The 16,638-nt window shown below is 45.8% G+C and overlaps 1 protein-coding gene across 1 annotated transcript in view; it reads left to right on the top strand.

The window, feature by feature from the left end:
* Positions 1-10,511: 10,511 nt before the first annotated feature.
* Positions 10,512-16,638, top strand: part of WNK2 (WNK lysine deficient protein kinase 2) — a 114,283-nt gene continuing 108,156 nt past the window's right edge. The window contains exon 1 of the mRNA XM_074151380.1: positions 10,512-11,285. Within this exon, the coding sequence (XP_074007481.1) occupies positions 10,512-11,285 (774 nt within the window). The remainder of the gene's footprint in view (positions 11,286-16,638) is intronic.

Genomic DNA, 16,638 nt, shown 5'->3' with positions numbered 1-16,638 from the left:
AGTCTCTTCCAACCAAAACAATTCTATGATTCTATGGGCACCCTCATTTAATGGATGGACTGCTGCTATTCTTCTGTGGAAATGAAGGAACTGAGAGCTATTCTGTGACGTTACAGATGAATTTTTCAATGCAGGAAGCAACTGAATAAATTGAGAGTAATGTTCTTTAAAGAATTTATAACTCAGCCTTGTGGCCTTCTGATGAGGGATATATTAAAGCAAATACTGTATTACAGAAACACTGACAGCGTTCCATCTCAGCTTCTTTTGTGTAACTTTGCATATTCACTTCACTAGTATGTTTTTACAGTAAATAAGTGAGAAAAGGATCCTAAAAGAGCTCAGATATTACTCCTGTACACTGCTCTGTAGAGTGTTTGCTAGCAGTCTGCCTCCTGGTTTAGCCGTCTAGTTAGAGGTTTCTCATAGCTATTAAATGGGATTAAACCCAAGCAAAGAGCAAATCGCACACTTTTCTGGTATTTTTTCCCATGTAAGCAACTGCTGGAAAAGACTGGCTTGGCAAGGAGCTGCCCCAAATCCCACTGCCTCCCCATTCCTCTGAGACCACGCCAGTGCTTAGAGCGAGCTGCTTTCCCTTTGGGATCTGGGTTATTCGGCCTTTGCACATTGTACAGTTCTTAATGCTCCACATCCTCAAATGTTCCTGGGAGCCGTGGCAGCTGGTGAAGACTGGACTTCCATCTCGAGCTCCAGACGTCCACCCTCCAACTGCTGAGGACCAGCCACCTCTAGATGTGGGTGAGACACAGTCCCCTCTTTCGCAGGCTGTCTAATTTCTCCATTAGGTCCCTAAACATCCCTTTCTGCTGGCATCCCCTTGTCACACTGGAGGATCAGTACATGCTGCTTTTCTTTCTAGTGGTTTTTCTGGTTGCCAGGGAGACAGTCATCTGTCTGCACTTCACAATCCAGGCGTTTGGGCCCGATTCCTCCAAGAAATACTCAGGGGTGGGATTTTTTTCCTCTCAACAGTAACTAATTCCCCAGAATCACTTCTCCCTACCCATACCCTCCCCTGTCGTTTCTCTCAGCATTAAGACAGAGGAATAGCCTGGGATGGAGTGTGGTGGCCTGGATGGGGGCTGCTCCTGGGAAGAAGAAGAACCGCTTCTCATGGACCTGGGTCTCTGCACCCACGAACCAAAGGGCTTTCCTCAAGACTCAGTGACCTGGCACAACTTTTCAATCGTCCTTCCCTTTCAAAGGAACTACAGGATAATGTATGAAGACATCATCACGCAACAACACAACATGTGACATATGTTTGTTCTGTCGTAGAGTGGATAAAGAGTGAAAAACAGATGTGTAGCAAGTATCTTTTTTCTTTTTGGCTCATCCTTGGCCATCACCAATTTCTGTGTGGTTTCACAGTCACAAGAAATTGCATCCTAGGAAATTCTGTCAGTCTCATCTTCCTTTCTTTTCCTTTTGTCCTTCCCCAAGAATATTGAAAACTGGGTTTGATAAGGCTTTTTCTGTGTTTTTCTTTTTTTCTGTGTGCAGGACATAGCTCCTATTGTGGAAGGTGTTCTTGCTGGCCAAAAACAATGCTGGAGAACATGGTGCTGTGACAGATGAGTGACGGTGGTGGTCTGGGAGCAACCTCTAGCCATCTGCAGCTTTACAAACACAGGTAAAATAGCTCCCTAGTGTGGGGATGTACAGTCTAAGTAACACAAGATCCAGAAACATTTGGGAGACTGATGTTCAGTGATAAAAAAGGAGGTGCTTCCACAGAATGATGGAGAAAGGCAGAAAATAGACATTACTCGACAAGGGTGGGTAGATATTTTCATGTGTAAGACCAAAGTGGGAGACAGTGAGAAGCTGAACCTAGGAAAAGACAACTACTGTTCTGTGATACTATGGGTTGTGAAGGCAAGGATGACAACAGAGTACAGCGACGAGTTCAAACAGAGGGATAGATACAATACTGAAACCATCACTGCTTTTGGAATACGTTCTAAGCTAAGAACACGTGTTGCTAGGGAACTTTTATATTAAAAGACATTCATCTTTAAACCTTGGGAACATAGTAATAGCTTTTCCTCTGTGCTAGGGAAGTTTTTTTAATGTCAGTCCTGATGTTACTTAGACAAGCAATGTGCAAGAGGGAGAAAAATAATTTGAATTGTCTTGGGCAAAGATCAAAATCTAACATAATTTTTAGATAGCTTTCAGGGTTTAACTGCGCTTAAGTCATTCTGGTCTGACTAATAAAATAAGAGACTGATAAAGATGACCGTCTTTTTTGTTTGATATTATATGGAATAAGAATAGAATTTTGTCTGGAAAAAGGTTTAGTTAGCCCAACCCAGAAGATAACTTTGGCTTATGGCAACACTCAACAGGCTGCCATCAGGAGAGGAGTTAATCAAATTCCTTCAGATTACCGCATTGTCACCCACAGGCTTTCTGCCTTTCAGTTCTCTCATTTTATACAAGTTCTGTATACAAGTCTCGATAGTTTATATAAACTGTTTCAAAAATCCCAAAGCACCAAATCTCTTGAGGCCGGCTTCTAATATTTTTGCTGATGTTCAAGATCTGCTTTCTGAGCAGAGAAATCTTTAGAAAAGAGTGGGGCTATTTATGGGATTCTCCGCTCAAATGAGACATCCAAATCTAGTTCTACTAGTTCCTAACCCTAACCCTAACTTTAAGATGGTATTACCTATTTTTCTCACGTGCTTTACCCTGCATTTTATTCACTCTTTTTCCTTATTGGTTCCCCCCCCCTCAGTTTTTCCTTCCCTCTTTCTTCCCTTTTTTTCCTTCCCTCCTTCCCTTTCCTTCCCTCCCTGGCTTGCAGGGAGCTGCCATTCCAACACCCCCTGCCTGGTGTGATCACAAGGCAGCATCCCGAGCTGCCTGATGGTTGCAGTGGAGCTTCAGCACCTTCCTCTTGCTGCTGCCACCCTCTCCATCGAGCTGATTCAATCGCGCCGGGGAATTGCCCAGTAAACCGAAGTTACTGCTTTTATTCTCCCGGTGTGCTCTCTCCTTCCATGCCCTGGGCACGCTGAAGGTCTGTCTGATTTGTTTGCTGGGCTAAACTCAGAATTTAGAACATGTTATATAGCAGCTCATGGTCCCCTTAAAAAAAAAAAAACAAAAAAAAACCCACTACTGATAAGAGTATTATGAGTATTTTTAGCGTACTTTTATTATTAATATTGCCATGTGACATGTCTCAGGGCACTGGAGCTTTCCCATAATATGTTCAGCCTCAATCTCTTCACACATGGCAATGAGAACACAGAGAGCTGCCGTTCTGTCTGGCTCCTCCAGAACGCAGGAAATTCTGCTCTGGGGGAGCACGGCAATTCTGAACGATTCACTGAGGGGGAAAAACACCATGTTAGGATTGATATTAAACATGTTGTTAAATGAATCTAAAAGTAACATCCTTGGAATTCTCTGCAATGAAGGCGTTCATTTTTTTTTTTTCTGGGGGCAGGTGATAGGCTTTGTCACACCAGCTGATACCGACGGAAAAAGCAGACAAGCTTTTGGACTCAACCTAATCATTGCTTAAGACCCGGCCAGTAAAACCAGAGTGGAAAAGGCAATCTGAACCTGTGGGACGGAGGAGGACTTCTGAAGGCGCTCCTCCCTTGAGGATCAAGACTGTCAGTTTGCACTTGTGGTATGCTGTTGTCTTTGTTAGCTTCTCTTGCGTGCTATCTACTTTTCCCTAGTGTTTTCATAAAGGGATATGGGTTAATTTAGTGGTTGGAAACCTTTCAGACCTTTCCTGATTCAGAAATCTTTGTTTTCTGTGCTGGTAACACCATGCATGTCCTTCCTGATACACTGCCAGAATAGAAATGAGTAACACCAGATGTTTGTGTCCCAGATGTGTATGTTCATAGAGGCACCGCTTCTGCAAAGAGTTACACAGGAGTGTGACACTTGCACAATTAACCTCTTAACCAGTGGGATGGACAAGGAAAATTGTACTGCGGGATCTTGAGCTGAATGTTATATGAATAATAATAATAATATTGCAGTGCATCTTTCCCCCAGTGCCCTGCTCATCTTCCATGTATCAGGTAGAGAACAAAAGTAGCCGTGTATTTAATTATGGCAGGCTCATGGGAGATGGCAATTGCCTTTGAAACCGTTCCAACGCACGGACGTTTTGGTAACACCTTCTCTCTTATGCCACTTGGTGGAGCTTAGTGATTTTGGCTATCGCATACATCGTTCTGCAAACTTACTGTTTGATTACACAATTGCTTGTCAGTGTATCTTGAAAATGGACCAAATCCCTACTAAGGGAGTAAACCCAAAGGTGTACAGTAAGTTCTAATGGACCAGATGCTGATTTTTAGCTGCCAATGACATTGGTAATCATCCCTTCTCCTCTTGGAAGCAATATAATATATAGTGTTTTAATTTTTTAAAGAAAAAGTTAAAATATGGGCTTAGGGTTTATGATATACAGGATGAGAGATGGGTAGAATCATGTCATGTTTGGTTATTTTTCAGATTTAAAATAATATTTTAAATTTTTAGTTTTATCTTCCCTTGCAGAATTTTGAGAATGTGTGCATGTACCTGGGTGAAAGATCTCTTACGTGTTTGAATGTGTGCTTTTCCTCAGCAAGCACGTGAACAGTGAGCAGATAGGCAGCTAAATAGGGAAATGATTCTCTCACACGCTGATCCTGCTTTCATTTAAATCAATAGCTAGTCAAATGAATAAAACCAGAATTGAGACTGTGGTTAATTATGTGCTCCTGGAATTCAGGATATTACACCACCCTGTTATGGTCTAAACTATCCATTGTTAGACAGAAATTAGTTGCTTTACAAATCTTACTAAGCCTTAATTTTGAATGTTTACCTAATACATTCTTTATTCTAAATTATCAAACAAGTAATATTGTCAGAGGAACGCTATCTGGTGTTCTGGGGATATCGAATTTTGACATCTCCCTCTGAACTTCAGTCCTTGGAGTTTGGTACCAAAAGTGAGATCTGTTGCTCTTATTTTTGAAGGTGTGTTGTAACTAACAGATCTCAATGAGTCTTCCTAAACCCTTTCTAATGCAGGATGTCTAAGCGGAGTCATGGGAAACAAAGGTTTGGTCTATTTTGCTCAGTTCCTTATTTTACTCTGATCCTTACTTTGCTCTATCCATCTATTTTATTTTCATTTCAAAGGTACTGTAGGGGTCAGAGCAGAAAATGGCACAAGAAGAGGGAGAGAGCTTTTAAAAAATACCAGTGTGCTGTTTGAACTCTTGCAATCCTCATGGCCACACAGAAGCATTGGGAAATTAATTGGGTAGTTCATTTGAGTTTATTGCAGGCTCAAAGCCATAATTTCCTGGCAAATAAAAACAGATAAATAATTAAATACAAACTTTTGAACTATGCAGTAATTCTAAAAAAACTATTAATCATTGGTCGGATTTGGGGTGGGAAAGGTGATAGCCTGCCTGTCTGAAAAATAAACCTCACCTTGGTGAATTGGCGTGGAGAGATGATGCTCCACGTAACTCACACACAAATGCAAAATAAGTGTCTGCTGTTACTTGCTGACTCAGCTGCCCTTCAGAGAGGCCTGAACTCAGCTCCCTGGGGCAGAGCTGCTTCTTGGGCAGGCGCAGGGAACACACCTCAATAAATCCATAAATTAACGAAGATACTGTCCATTAACTTCTTTGCAGCACCATTAAGTTTGTTTATTTTAAGGAACCTGAGAGGCAATGTTATGGCATATTGTTATAGCCCGTATAAGCTCCTATTAAAACCTGTAGGAATTAAAAACACAGAACATTTTTTGAGTTTAAGATCGTCGTGCGTGTTAGAAGGATGTATTGTACCAGTGTCATACTGGTGGGCAAACAAAGATAAATGGAGTTTATCCCCTCCTGAGGCAGATGATGCCCATCCTGCCCTGGCTCGCTGTACCTGGGAGGTGAGTTCCCCACCAGCATCCCTCATTCTGACACACACAGAGTCTTTTTTACGCATTTGCGATACTTTCGTTCTAACTCGATGACTTGAACTGTTGTATCTATAAACAAATAGTTAGAACAGAATACAGATGACCTAATCAAGACTATATTGTGAAACTGTTTTTTTAAAGTTATTATTATTATTATTTTAAAGAAAACATAATTAATATATAACTCTACATTAGGGCCAGTGGCACATGTGCAATGGTAAGAGCACACCCTGGGTGCAACTGAAAGTAGCTCTCAATAGGTATTTGACCTGTTTTTAATCAAGTTATAAATTATATAAAAAACCAAGTTGATAGAAAACTGAAGGCCAATATAAATGTTTCCACAGTCCCCTGCAAACATTTATTTTAAACAAATAAAAAATATCTCAGTATCTGAGAACCTGAAAGTCAAACTGTTAACACAGAGAACTGGACTTAACTCCCTCGCTCCATACTAACAGATATGAAAAGAAAATAATGGCTGTTATTAGGAGAAATGGTCCTTTTTCTTCCTTTTTAAAAAAAACACTAGCTATTAACTTGGACAAGCTGTCCTGCTCTGTGTCGGTTCGTAGCTGACTGTTCCTGACATCAGCCAGCAGAGCGGTGAGGGGAGTCACAGACAGAAGGGTGTTAATCTGCTCGTCAAGTGGAAATACCCATCCGTGCTCCGGGGGTGATGTGTGGCTCATTCAGAGAGAGCATTTCATCCAGGGGATGAGCAGTTTGCCTTTCATACCTACAGAGAACAGTTCTCCAAGTCAAGGGTTTGATGAATGTCGCTATGGCTGAGGCAGCTCCTTCACCACCTTTTTGTTGAAACATGCTATAATTTACAATGCCACCTGCACACCGGCGTGCTCTTGGTGGTGAATCTCCCTCCATCTTGCTCCGGTGATGGTCTAACAATCAGGGAAACTGTAACTCTTTGTCTTTTTCTATGCTCTTTGGTAATAAAGCATATGCTTCTCTATCTGTCTCTCTGCCTACTTGTTCCTGTCTGTCTACTGGAAGTTCCACCTGAACATGAGGAAAAACTTCTCTACCGTGAGAGTGGCAGAGCCCTGGAAGAGGCTGCCCAAGGAGGTGGTGGAGTCTCCTTCTCTGGAGACATTCAAACCCACCTGGACACGTTCCTGTCCCACTGCTCTGGGTGACCCTGCTCTGGCAAGGGGTTGGACTAGGTGATCTCCAGAGACCCCTTCCAACCCTGACCAGTCTGTGATTCTTTGATTCTGTTTCTGTTATGGGTGAATTGAGGTAGAGGGTAGAGGAAACCAAATAAAACAGCTATGGAAATGTAGCTTGTAGGTCTCTGTTTGCATCTGTTTGCATTTGGCTGGATGGTAGGAATGAGGAGTGTGCCAGTCTTTACCTTTAGGTTTCCTTAAAGCCCACCCTGTGTATTTGTCAAGCTCTCTCAAGTTGTCAAGCAGGGTGTGCGCTGGAATGGCAGGCTGGCCGGGGGACTGCTCAAACAGAGACATCAGAGAAACAAGCACTCAATGTCCCCCCAGCTGCCATGTCCACTGTGGTCACCAACACCCGGGAAGGCCGGGACAGGCAGCTCCTGAAGGCTAAAGAACGATTCTCCATCTGCTGGGGAGCATCATTCTGCTGGGAAAGGCCATTGCCAGGCACCGTAGAGAGGATGTGCAGATACTCACCTTCCTCCAAGAAGGCCTGGCAGTGAAGGGCAAATGGGGGAATTAAGTCTTTTTGTTTTCCCCCATATTTTTCTTGATTGTGGGTTTTGGTATTTGGTCGGCTCTAGAATATTCCCCATTTTCTCCTGTCCACCTGCTGAGTGAAATGTCGCCTGCTACTTTTAGTTGTCTCATTAGCCTGAATCTTGTCCTGTTTTCTACATGGTGGTGGGAATTTCTGTGACTGGGAAGAGAGTTCTAGGTCAAGTTTATGTAATATCTAGGAGAAGGCGTCAGAGCTCTTAACCGTCCCTGCTTTTCTCTTGGCAACTTCGCACAGCTTTGTGTTTACTAAACCTCTTTCTCTGAAGTAAGAAGAGCCCGGCATACAGTAGGTAATTCTGTATTTCTATACACCACACAAACCTGTGTTTTATGCCACAATTGCAAGTCCTAGAAATATCCAATATAGTTGAACACTTCAAAAAACAAACTACTGAAAGATCAAATGTATCCACAACTCTGAATTATTACTCATCAACCATGTTTTTTAAAATTAAAACACCAGAGATTCTATTTAAAATAACCACCTGTTTTCTTATTTTTAGGTTTTTTTAAAAAACATCCTTACCTCAAAATGAATTAATTAAAAGAAAAACTAATTATGGTTGCCTAGCAGTCAACTTCCTTTCCTTCAGAAATCTCAGGGAATAATTACTTGGTAAACCGTCTCTCCTTTTTTTTTTTTAATTTTTTTTTATGTAGTTAAATTTTAATTACTCAAACAATGTTTATCTGAACATAATACTTCAAAAAGCAAGCTTGGCAGTAGAGGAGAGCAGTCCTTTCCTGAATTTACAGAGCAGAAATGTCACAGGTGTTGACAGGCACAGCCTTTAGCAAAGCAAGTGGCCTGTGTCTCCAGCTGACCCAAGGGGAAGCACAGCCTGGGCTTCACATCCAGGCTTCATAGAATCACAGAATGGTTTGGGTTGGAAGGGACCTTAAAAACCGTCCAGTGCCACCCCCTGCCCTGGGCAGGGACACCTCCCACCAGACCAGGTTGCTCAAAGCCCCCTCCAACCTGGCCTTGAACCCCTCCAGGGATGGGGCAGCCACAGCTTCTCTGGGCAACCTGGGCCAGGCTCTCACCACCCTCACAGCAAAGAATTTCTTCCTGAGATCTCATCTCAATCTCCCCTCTTTCAGTGTCAAACCCTTCCCCCTCATCCTATGGCCCCCCTCCCTGATCCAGAGTCCCTCCCCAGCTTTCCTGGAGCCCCTTTAGGGACTGGAAGGGGCTCTAAGGTCACCCTGGAGCCTTCTCTTCTCCAGGCTGAACCCCCCCAACTCTCTCAGCCTGTCCTCACAGCAGAGGGGCTCCAGCCCTCTGAGCATTTTTGTGGCTTCCTCTGAACCCACTCCAACAGACCCATGTCCTTGTGCTGAGGACTCCAAAGCTGGAGGCAGTAGCCCAGGTGGGGTCTTACCAGAGCGCATTTCCCTTGGTCTAGCCTAATAAGACCAGAGGAAATGGCCTCAAGTTGCGCCAGGGGAGGTTTAGGATGGAAAAATTTTAGGAAAAATTTCTTGTTGTCAAGTGTTGGAAGAGGCTGCCCAGGAAAGTGATGCAATTGCCATCCCTGGAGGTATTTAAAAGCTGGGCAGATGTGGTGCTGAGGGACGTGGGTCAGTGGTGGGTTTGTCAGTGTTGGGTTGATGGTTGGACTTGATGATCTGAAAGGTCCCTTCCAACCTCGACCATTCTCTGATTCTGTGATTCTATGAGGTCAATATTCATAGAATGATTCAGAAATTTGTAGGAATGAAACCCCTACAACCCTGAACACAGAAAACCCCATATCCGTGTGGCAGACGACATGCTCGAGCCCCCAGCCCAGAAAGGCTGCGGTTTTGTCCTGGTCGGAGGATGCTGCCCGTGAGCTGCTCCGCAATCCCGTTTTACCTTCGGAGGATTCTGAAAAATGAGGAGTCGGCGGGGCGGTGGGTCTCTCCCGAGTACCCTTCCCTTCCATCGCCCCAGCGCCTGGCGGCCGTTTGGCGCAGTGCCCTCCCCGCGGGCCGGGAGGGCGGATGGACCCGCGGGACGATGCTCCTCGGTGCGGGGGCACCTGCTGGCGGGGGCGGGCGCTGCCGCGGGGCCGGGCGGCGGCGGGGCCGGGACCCTCCCATTGTCTCCGGCGGCGGCGGGGGCCGGGCCGGGCCGGGGGCGGGGGGGCCTAGGGGGGACCGGGCGGGGCGGGGGGTGGTGGTGGGGGTGCCCGCCCTCCGCAGCCTCATTGGCGGCCGCCGAGCGCCGGTGCCTTAAATGGGGCGCCGGCCCAGGGAACGCTTCCATTGACAAAAGCGCGGCGGCGGCGGCGGCGGTGGTGGGGTGGGGGCGGCCCGAGGGGCCGCGGTGGGGGCTGCCGCAGGGCCGGCCGCGGGCAGGGGGGCCGCGAGCGGCGGGAGCGGAGCGGGGAGGCCGGGCCGGGCGTGCTGCAGGGGCGGGCCGCACCGCGCACCGAGCCCCGCTGCCGGCAGCCGGCTCGCTCGGCGCCCGCTCCGCGGCGCGCTCAGCCGGGCGGGCGCAGGGCGGTACCCGCCCCTTCTCCCCGCCGCCCTTCTCATCCCCGTCCATGGCGCTGAGGACGGCGGACCCCCGCTCCGCACGTAAGTCAGCCTTTGTGCGCGGCCCTGCGCGGCCCTGCCGCAGGTGAGGCGGCCCCGCCGCGCACCTGAGCCCCGGCGGAGGGTGGGGAGGGGGGGCGGCCAGGGCCTGGCCCGCTGCGGAGCCCCGGGGAGCGGTGCCCGGCGGCCGGTGCTTCAGGGTCTGCCTTTGCCCCTGGCAGGTGGCGGTGGGGCGGCTCGGCGCGGGCATGGACCACGGTGACTCCCCCAGCCCGGGGGCGGCGGCGGGCGCGGACACCTCAGACCTCATGGAAACTGGGGGCGATGCCAGATCGGCACCTCGGCGGGGAGGCAGAGGAGGAGGAGGAGGCGGCGGTGGCGGGGTTCCAGCGACTGCCGAGCCCGGCGCTCCCCCGGTTGCGGAGACGAGCATGAATATGGATGGCCCCGGCGGTGGCGGGGGGAGCGGGGCGGCCGCTGCTGCAATGCCGGGGGCCCCGGGAGCCCCTGCCCCGCCGCTCCGCGGGCCCTGCCCTAGGGATCCCAAAATGGTCCATCAGCGGTTCCTGCGACGCAGCGTGGTGGACTCGGACCAGGAGGAACCTGCTTTCGACCTTCCCGAGTCAGAGCATCAGAGGAAGATCATCCTGCTCCCCAAAACCCGGAGGATAATTGCGGAGAGGGCGAAGGCAGGGCACGGGGCCGTGGAAAAGGGGTGCCTGGAGGCCGAGCCTTCTGGGGAGCTGAAGGCAGCGCCAGCCCCCGGCACTGTCGCGGGGGCTGAGGAGCAGAAGGAAACTGACAAAGATGTGGAGAGGAAAGAGGCGTTGGATGCTTCCAAAGATCACAGCAAGGCTAAGAAAGAGGAGCCTGAGGAGGAGGCTGATATGAAAGCAGTTGCCACCTCGCTGGATGGCAGGTTCCTAAAGTTTGATATTGAACTCGGGAGGGGATCCTTCAAAACGGTCTATAAGGGTCTAGACACGGAGACGTGGGTGGAAGTTGCGTGGTGTGAGCTTCAGGTAAGCTGAGCTGGTCCTCCTGTGGTTTTTCTGCTTTGTAAGCCTAGGAGCTAAGGGCAACATGCCCGTGTCATCTACAGACGCTCAGCTTTGAGCAGCCTTTATAGTCACCCTTGCTTAGTATCCAGTGTCTAACTATAGCGCAATATTCTCATTGGCTCTGGATCTACCACCTTATGTACACTCCTCCCAGGCTTAACCCTCTCGGCCCTGTGGTCTGGCTGCCCACGCCAGCCCTGGTGCCACAAGACCTGTCCTATTGCATCAAAGGGTCACGAGTGGCTCACTCTGAATGCGCAGAGCGTGTCCCAAAGGCTGAGATGGAGCTCCTCGCTCCTCTTGCCCCAGGTGCTTCAGCAGTGTGATTTAGCAGGAGTGGAGCAGCAGGTCTATTAAAAAGACACCGAACATAAATGAAGTTGGAGTGCATTTGCAGGAGTGAACTCTTCTTTTTGCTGTGAATATAAATGTGTGATGCTTTTATAAAGATTGAGGATCAGCTGCCCCCTCACTTGCCCTTTCCCCTGCTCTGAAATTGTGACTGTCACCAGTTTCTTGTGAATCAAACCTGCGAAAGCACCCCAGGCCTTCCCTTTTTTTTTTTTTTTTTTAGCACCTAGCTATTGCTTCAGTTAGGTCAAAGAGCTGTCTGTCCAAATACCTATTAAAAGGAAGATTTAAAATAAAAGACCTGATTTGAGTTTTAGATCTTTAGATTGAAGCCATTCAGTAATATCTAAAGAGCAAAGATCTAGGTACTGTCTTTTGCTGGTTTGGGACATAGCTGTTACCTTTCTCTTTGTGATATTTATATTCTCACTTCTGTAAAAATGATGGCAATATATGCTTAATTTTTTTTTCCTCTGTGAAGCTTTTAGTGTCTGTTGCTTACCTCATTTCTGTTGGCATCCATTTGATGAGAGACCTAGCTAAGGAAGAGAAATGAAGACAGATTTTAATTTTTTTTTCTTGAGCTATTACTTAGTCTGAGTTATTCTGTAATTTTGGTGGGAACTAGAAGATTTAATTCTTAGTTATAATTTGGGGGCCTTAAACTCTCACTGGCTAACTGAGCTTTATGGCCTATGAGAGTATTTGAAATGTGATGTAATAAGCCTGAGCTCCTGATTGTTTGTTTGTTTTAAATGTTGGCCCAGTCTGTTTGTAAATCACTCCTGGCTTCCTGAGGTAGGTGGGGATGGATCTGCAGCCCCATCCCTATTCCCTAATGACTTCCTTACACAATATAATCATAATTCACTGCAGCTCTACTTACTTAATGGGGAGCACTTCTCAGTCTTCGTAACTGTGCATTCCCTTGGTTTCCTGTTTTTTATTAGCCAGAAAGGCAAAGTAATAGAGCCACAGCAGTTGGGCAAGGTAAGGCCTGGAGCAGAGGACCTGAAGGGCTGGTGGTATGGGGTGTAACCCCTCTCCCCCGCCCTGGGGGGTGCTGGGAATTGCCAAGGGCTTCACATGCTGGCAGTGGAAGGTTTGGCCATAGGAAGAGGCCGATGTTGTCCCACTGTGGGTCACGGCAGCACAGGCCAGTGTGCTTGCTGCAGAGTGAGCCCCCTCAGCAGGAATTCATCATGTGGCCAAATCTCCTCACTACACTCTAGCAGGGGAGTCGAAATATATCTATTTTCAACATATTTTCTGTAACACAATTGCTTTAACTACAAAAGACTGCCAAATGTATCGGGGAACACTGCATTGAAATTCCAGGGTTTGGGTCATTCACACCCAAGAAGGAGATGTGGAAGGCAAAATTGCAGTGTGGTGCTCACCTGGTGATCGGTTTGCTTATTCCTAGTTACACTTTTTTAGGAATTCTAGAACTGACTGCATGTGAAGAAATCATGGGTAATAATTCCCTCTAGTTCCCATTACATGTGCTTCAGCTTAAATCGGATCTTGCTACTAGTTATCATCAATTTAATTCAGAATTTTAGGCCTCTAATTGTAGAAAGAGAACTCTATTTTCAACTGCTATAGAGAAATTGGTGTGAATCTGTAGAAGTAGGCAGGGCTGCTGGTTCTCCCTAAACGCTGCTGCCTTGGAGGGGATGCCAGAGGCCAGGTAACAGGAGATGGCATGTGAATTTCAAAGCCACCACTCGGGTCTGGATTGAGAAAGTGGCTGAACGACAAAAGACTTTAATCAACATGGGATGAAAGCCTGTGCTCTCAGGGTGGGTTTGCATGAAGGAGGCAATCGGGAGGAGGTGTGAGGAGCTGTGTGTTTTCCTGGGCTTTTCGACTTGCGCAGTATGCTCTTCATTCAGCTGGGGAGTCTTACCGGGAAAACATTCAGAGGGTGCTGTCAAGTAATCTTGTTATTCATGGTATTTTGAACATTTTTGCGTAAACTGTGCTAGTTAGATGTGCCCCTGTTTGTCTCTTCCTCTGTAGAAATTTTATGTTCAGATATACATAGCAGAAGACTAAGTGGAAGCTGTTGTCACCATGCTCTTGGAGAGACGCTGACTTCCTCTGCAGTCTCACACCATCAGAACCCATCCCAGAGCCTTTTTGCACAAAAATTCCAAAAAACTGTACTTTGTCTTTCTTCCGGAGATGCTCTTGTGCTTGTTACTTTTAGAGCGTGAGAGCTGAACACCAGCAGTACTGAGGTTCCGTGCAGGCATTAATCCTCTGTCCTTGCTCAGCACTTTTTTCACCCTGGTTGTACTGTTGCCTGTGTGTCTGTCTTTTTTTTTTTTTTTCTTTTTTTGTCTGTCTGTACAAAGACCTTGTGAGCCATTCTTTTTCAGTGGCTTTATTTCATTGAAAAGATGGCTTTAGGGTTCAGAACCGAAATCATGGCTTGGATTAGGGCAGGATCCAAGTGCTAACCAAACTAGATCTGGGTTTTAGACCTGTCTGAGAAGACGTGAAAGCTGTAGTCAAATTCCAGCTAGAAATTAAGTTTATTGTTCCTTCCTGAAACTGAAGTATTAGAGCAGGATTAGCATGCCCTCACAGTTTGGAAGGGTTTGCATTCTAAGGTTTTCAACAGCTATAATTAATTTTAATTGGTGGCATACAATTGCTGTGTGGCGAGGCTTCAGCATAACAGTATTTGTGTTGCACTCCTAAGATAAAATGTTAGGTCATGAATAAGGAATATAGGCTTTTGCCAATCTACTGCTGGCAGGCCAAATAATCTTTTTAGTTAGATGCATGGTTTCAAAATCCCCATCCCGTTTCCCTTTGGGAACATGTAGGGAAACTGCAGAAGAGTCAAACCTGGTACTGTCTCAAATGCAAAGACCTCATTGTACTTTGTGGTTCTTGCTTGGACTCTGGATGCAGTGCTTCAGTTGTATTTAATTTCAGTTTTCTTTGTTCAAAATGTGGAAAGGATAGATTGTCTCACCCTGCTGTGCTGTACCCTGTTGGTGAACACCACAGGGAAGCCAGGCTTTTTCCACCGGTTGCCTGAGACTTGTTCTTCACTCTGCATACTGTACCAGTGGTTGGATGGAGGTTGGTTTCTTCAGGATGCTTGGGTTCCAGGTGCTCTGCATGAGAATGTGTTGAGAGTCCTTGATGCTCCCTGGGCTGGAGCTCAGGTTAGGTATCAGATGTTAGAGGTATTTGGGGAGCTATGTCAGAGTGAAGGATGGGCAGAGGTCAGTTCTCCTTCCCCACCCATATAGCTGAAATTAGAAATCAAGGGTATTAAAATAGCTCTGACCGCATTTTCCGAATGGCCACCAAACCAAGGGTGGCCACAAAACAGCCACAAATAGACATGCTACTCAAAGGGGGCAATTTCTTACTCCCCACACCTGCAGTTTTTCTGCCAAGCTTCTGGTAGTGTAGTTCTATTGAGAAAAACTTGATTATCTTTACAAGATAAGTGTTTTACTTCATAGTTTTATAACACTTCTTGCTTTATGTCACTGCCGGAACCAAAGGAAAAGCGTAGAAGTACGTTGTATGAGTCACTCAGATATTCAGGAGTTTGAAATTTTTGGATGGCACAGATCTTAAATGAAAATTAAGTTCTAAATGTGGATGCATTTCTGAACATATCTTTCACTTGATTCCTATGCAATAGTAATATGGGAACAGATAATGTATTTTCTTGATCTCAGTTTTTATTCCTTAAATGAGCTCATCCAGATTGGCTGATAGCTGGCTGATTTTAATATGGCATGAATATTCTAGAAGTACAAGATGAGATTAGACTTTGTTTTAATGTAAGGTGAATAAAAAGGGCATTTAAAATCATTAATGATGACCTACGTGAACTCACTAATTTTTGTTTTGAAGGCTGATAATCTTTTCTTGAAGCAAAATTTCAATTTAGCAAGAGGAGGAAGGGAGGGAAAACATGCAGCTTATTTCTAAATGTGTTACCTTATGTATGAGAAAAGCCTGTGATGCCTATGTAAATATTTTCTTAATTTCTTAAGCTTTATTTTCCATCTTATGCCCACTTAAAAGATCTGTGGTAACTGTTCAAGGCAATACCAAAGGTCTATGGGTCATGTTTTTGTGTAAGCAGATAAACTTGCATGGTTAGAAGTGGGAGCCCATAAAATGAATAATGTTAAAGCAAGTTTGCTTTAGCTGGCAAGTCACTTCTGGCAAAACTAAATTATGTGGAGTTAAATGATGTGGAAGGAGGAGGATGCCCTATGCCTCTATCAAGAATCCAAGGGATTTCTTTCTGAAAAAGGTGATGTCTTCAGGATTTTCACTGGTGTGGCACTTTGGCTTTTGTTGGCTGACAGCATTCATCTGATGTCGAAATAGTAGCTGGTTACTATCTATGCTCTTAATTTATTGGCCGGGTAAACTTTGTAGTGTAAATGAACAGAACAGTTTAGAAAATCTGTTTGGGAGAAGGAATGACACTATCTGAAAGCTTGAATCTGATAGTGCTGTGTGCTCATATTAAATTAACTCTGAGACTAATTTTGTCTGTTTAGAGTTAATTCTTGAGATAGTGACTTCTGTTTAAATCCAAACAATTGGTTTAGCTCTGCTTTGCAGTGTCAATATGAAAACACGTGCCTGTATCACTGGTATTTGTTAGTGTAGCTGTTGCCCTGACATGGAGAAGCAGGATAGGGATACGGCAGTGAACTATTAATAGACTGCTTCTCAAATTCAGTAAATGAAACAGAGCTGGGTCAGACTTCACATTCTACCTTTCTATCGAATAAGACTCCTTTCTTTTGCTTTGGAGCACATTTTGCCTAAAGGTTGTTTGTATGCTGTTTTAATTCTGGTTAAACTCTTCATGTTAAATGTGTGGGGTCCAGTTGCAGTGCGAGGAAATGACTTAAAATAAAGCAGAACTTAGTGTAAAGGATATTTCTGGTCCCTTTGGTCA

This window comes from Numenius arquata, chromosome 8, assembly GCF_964106895.1.
Source record: "Numenius arquata chromosome 8, bNumArq3.hap1.1, whole genome shotgun sequence".
Classification (NCBI taxonomy): domain Eukaryota; kingdom Metazoa; phylum Chordata; class Aves; order Charadriiformes; family Scolopacidae; genus Numenius; species Numenius arquata.
Note: the sequence above shows the minus strand (reverse complement) of the source record. Positions and strands in the feature narration are given on the sequence as shown.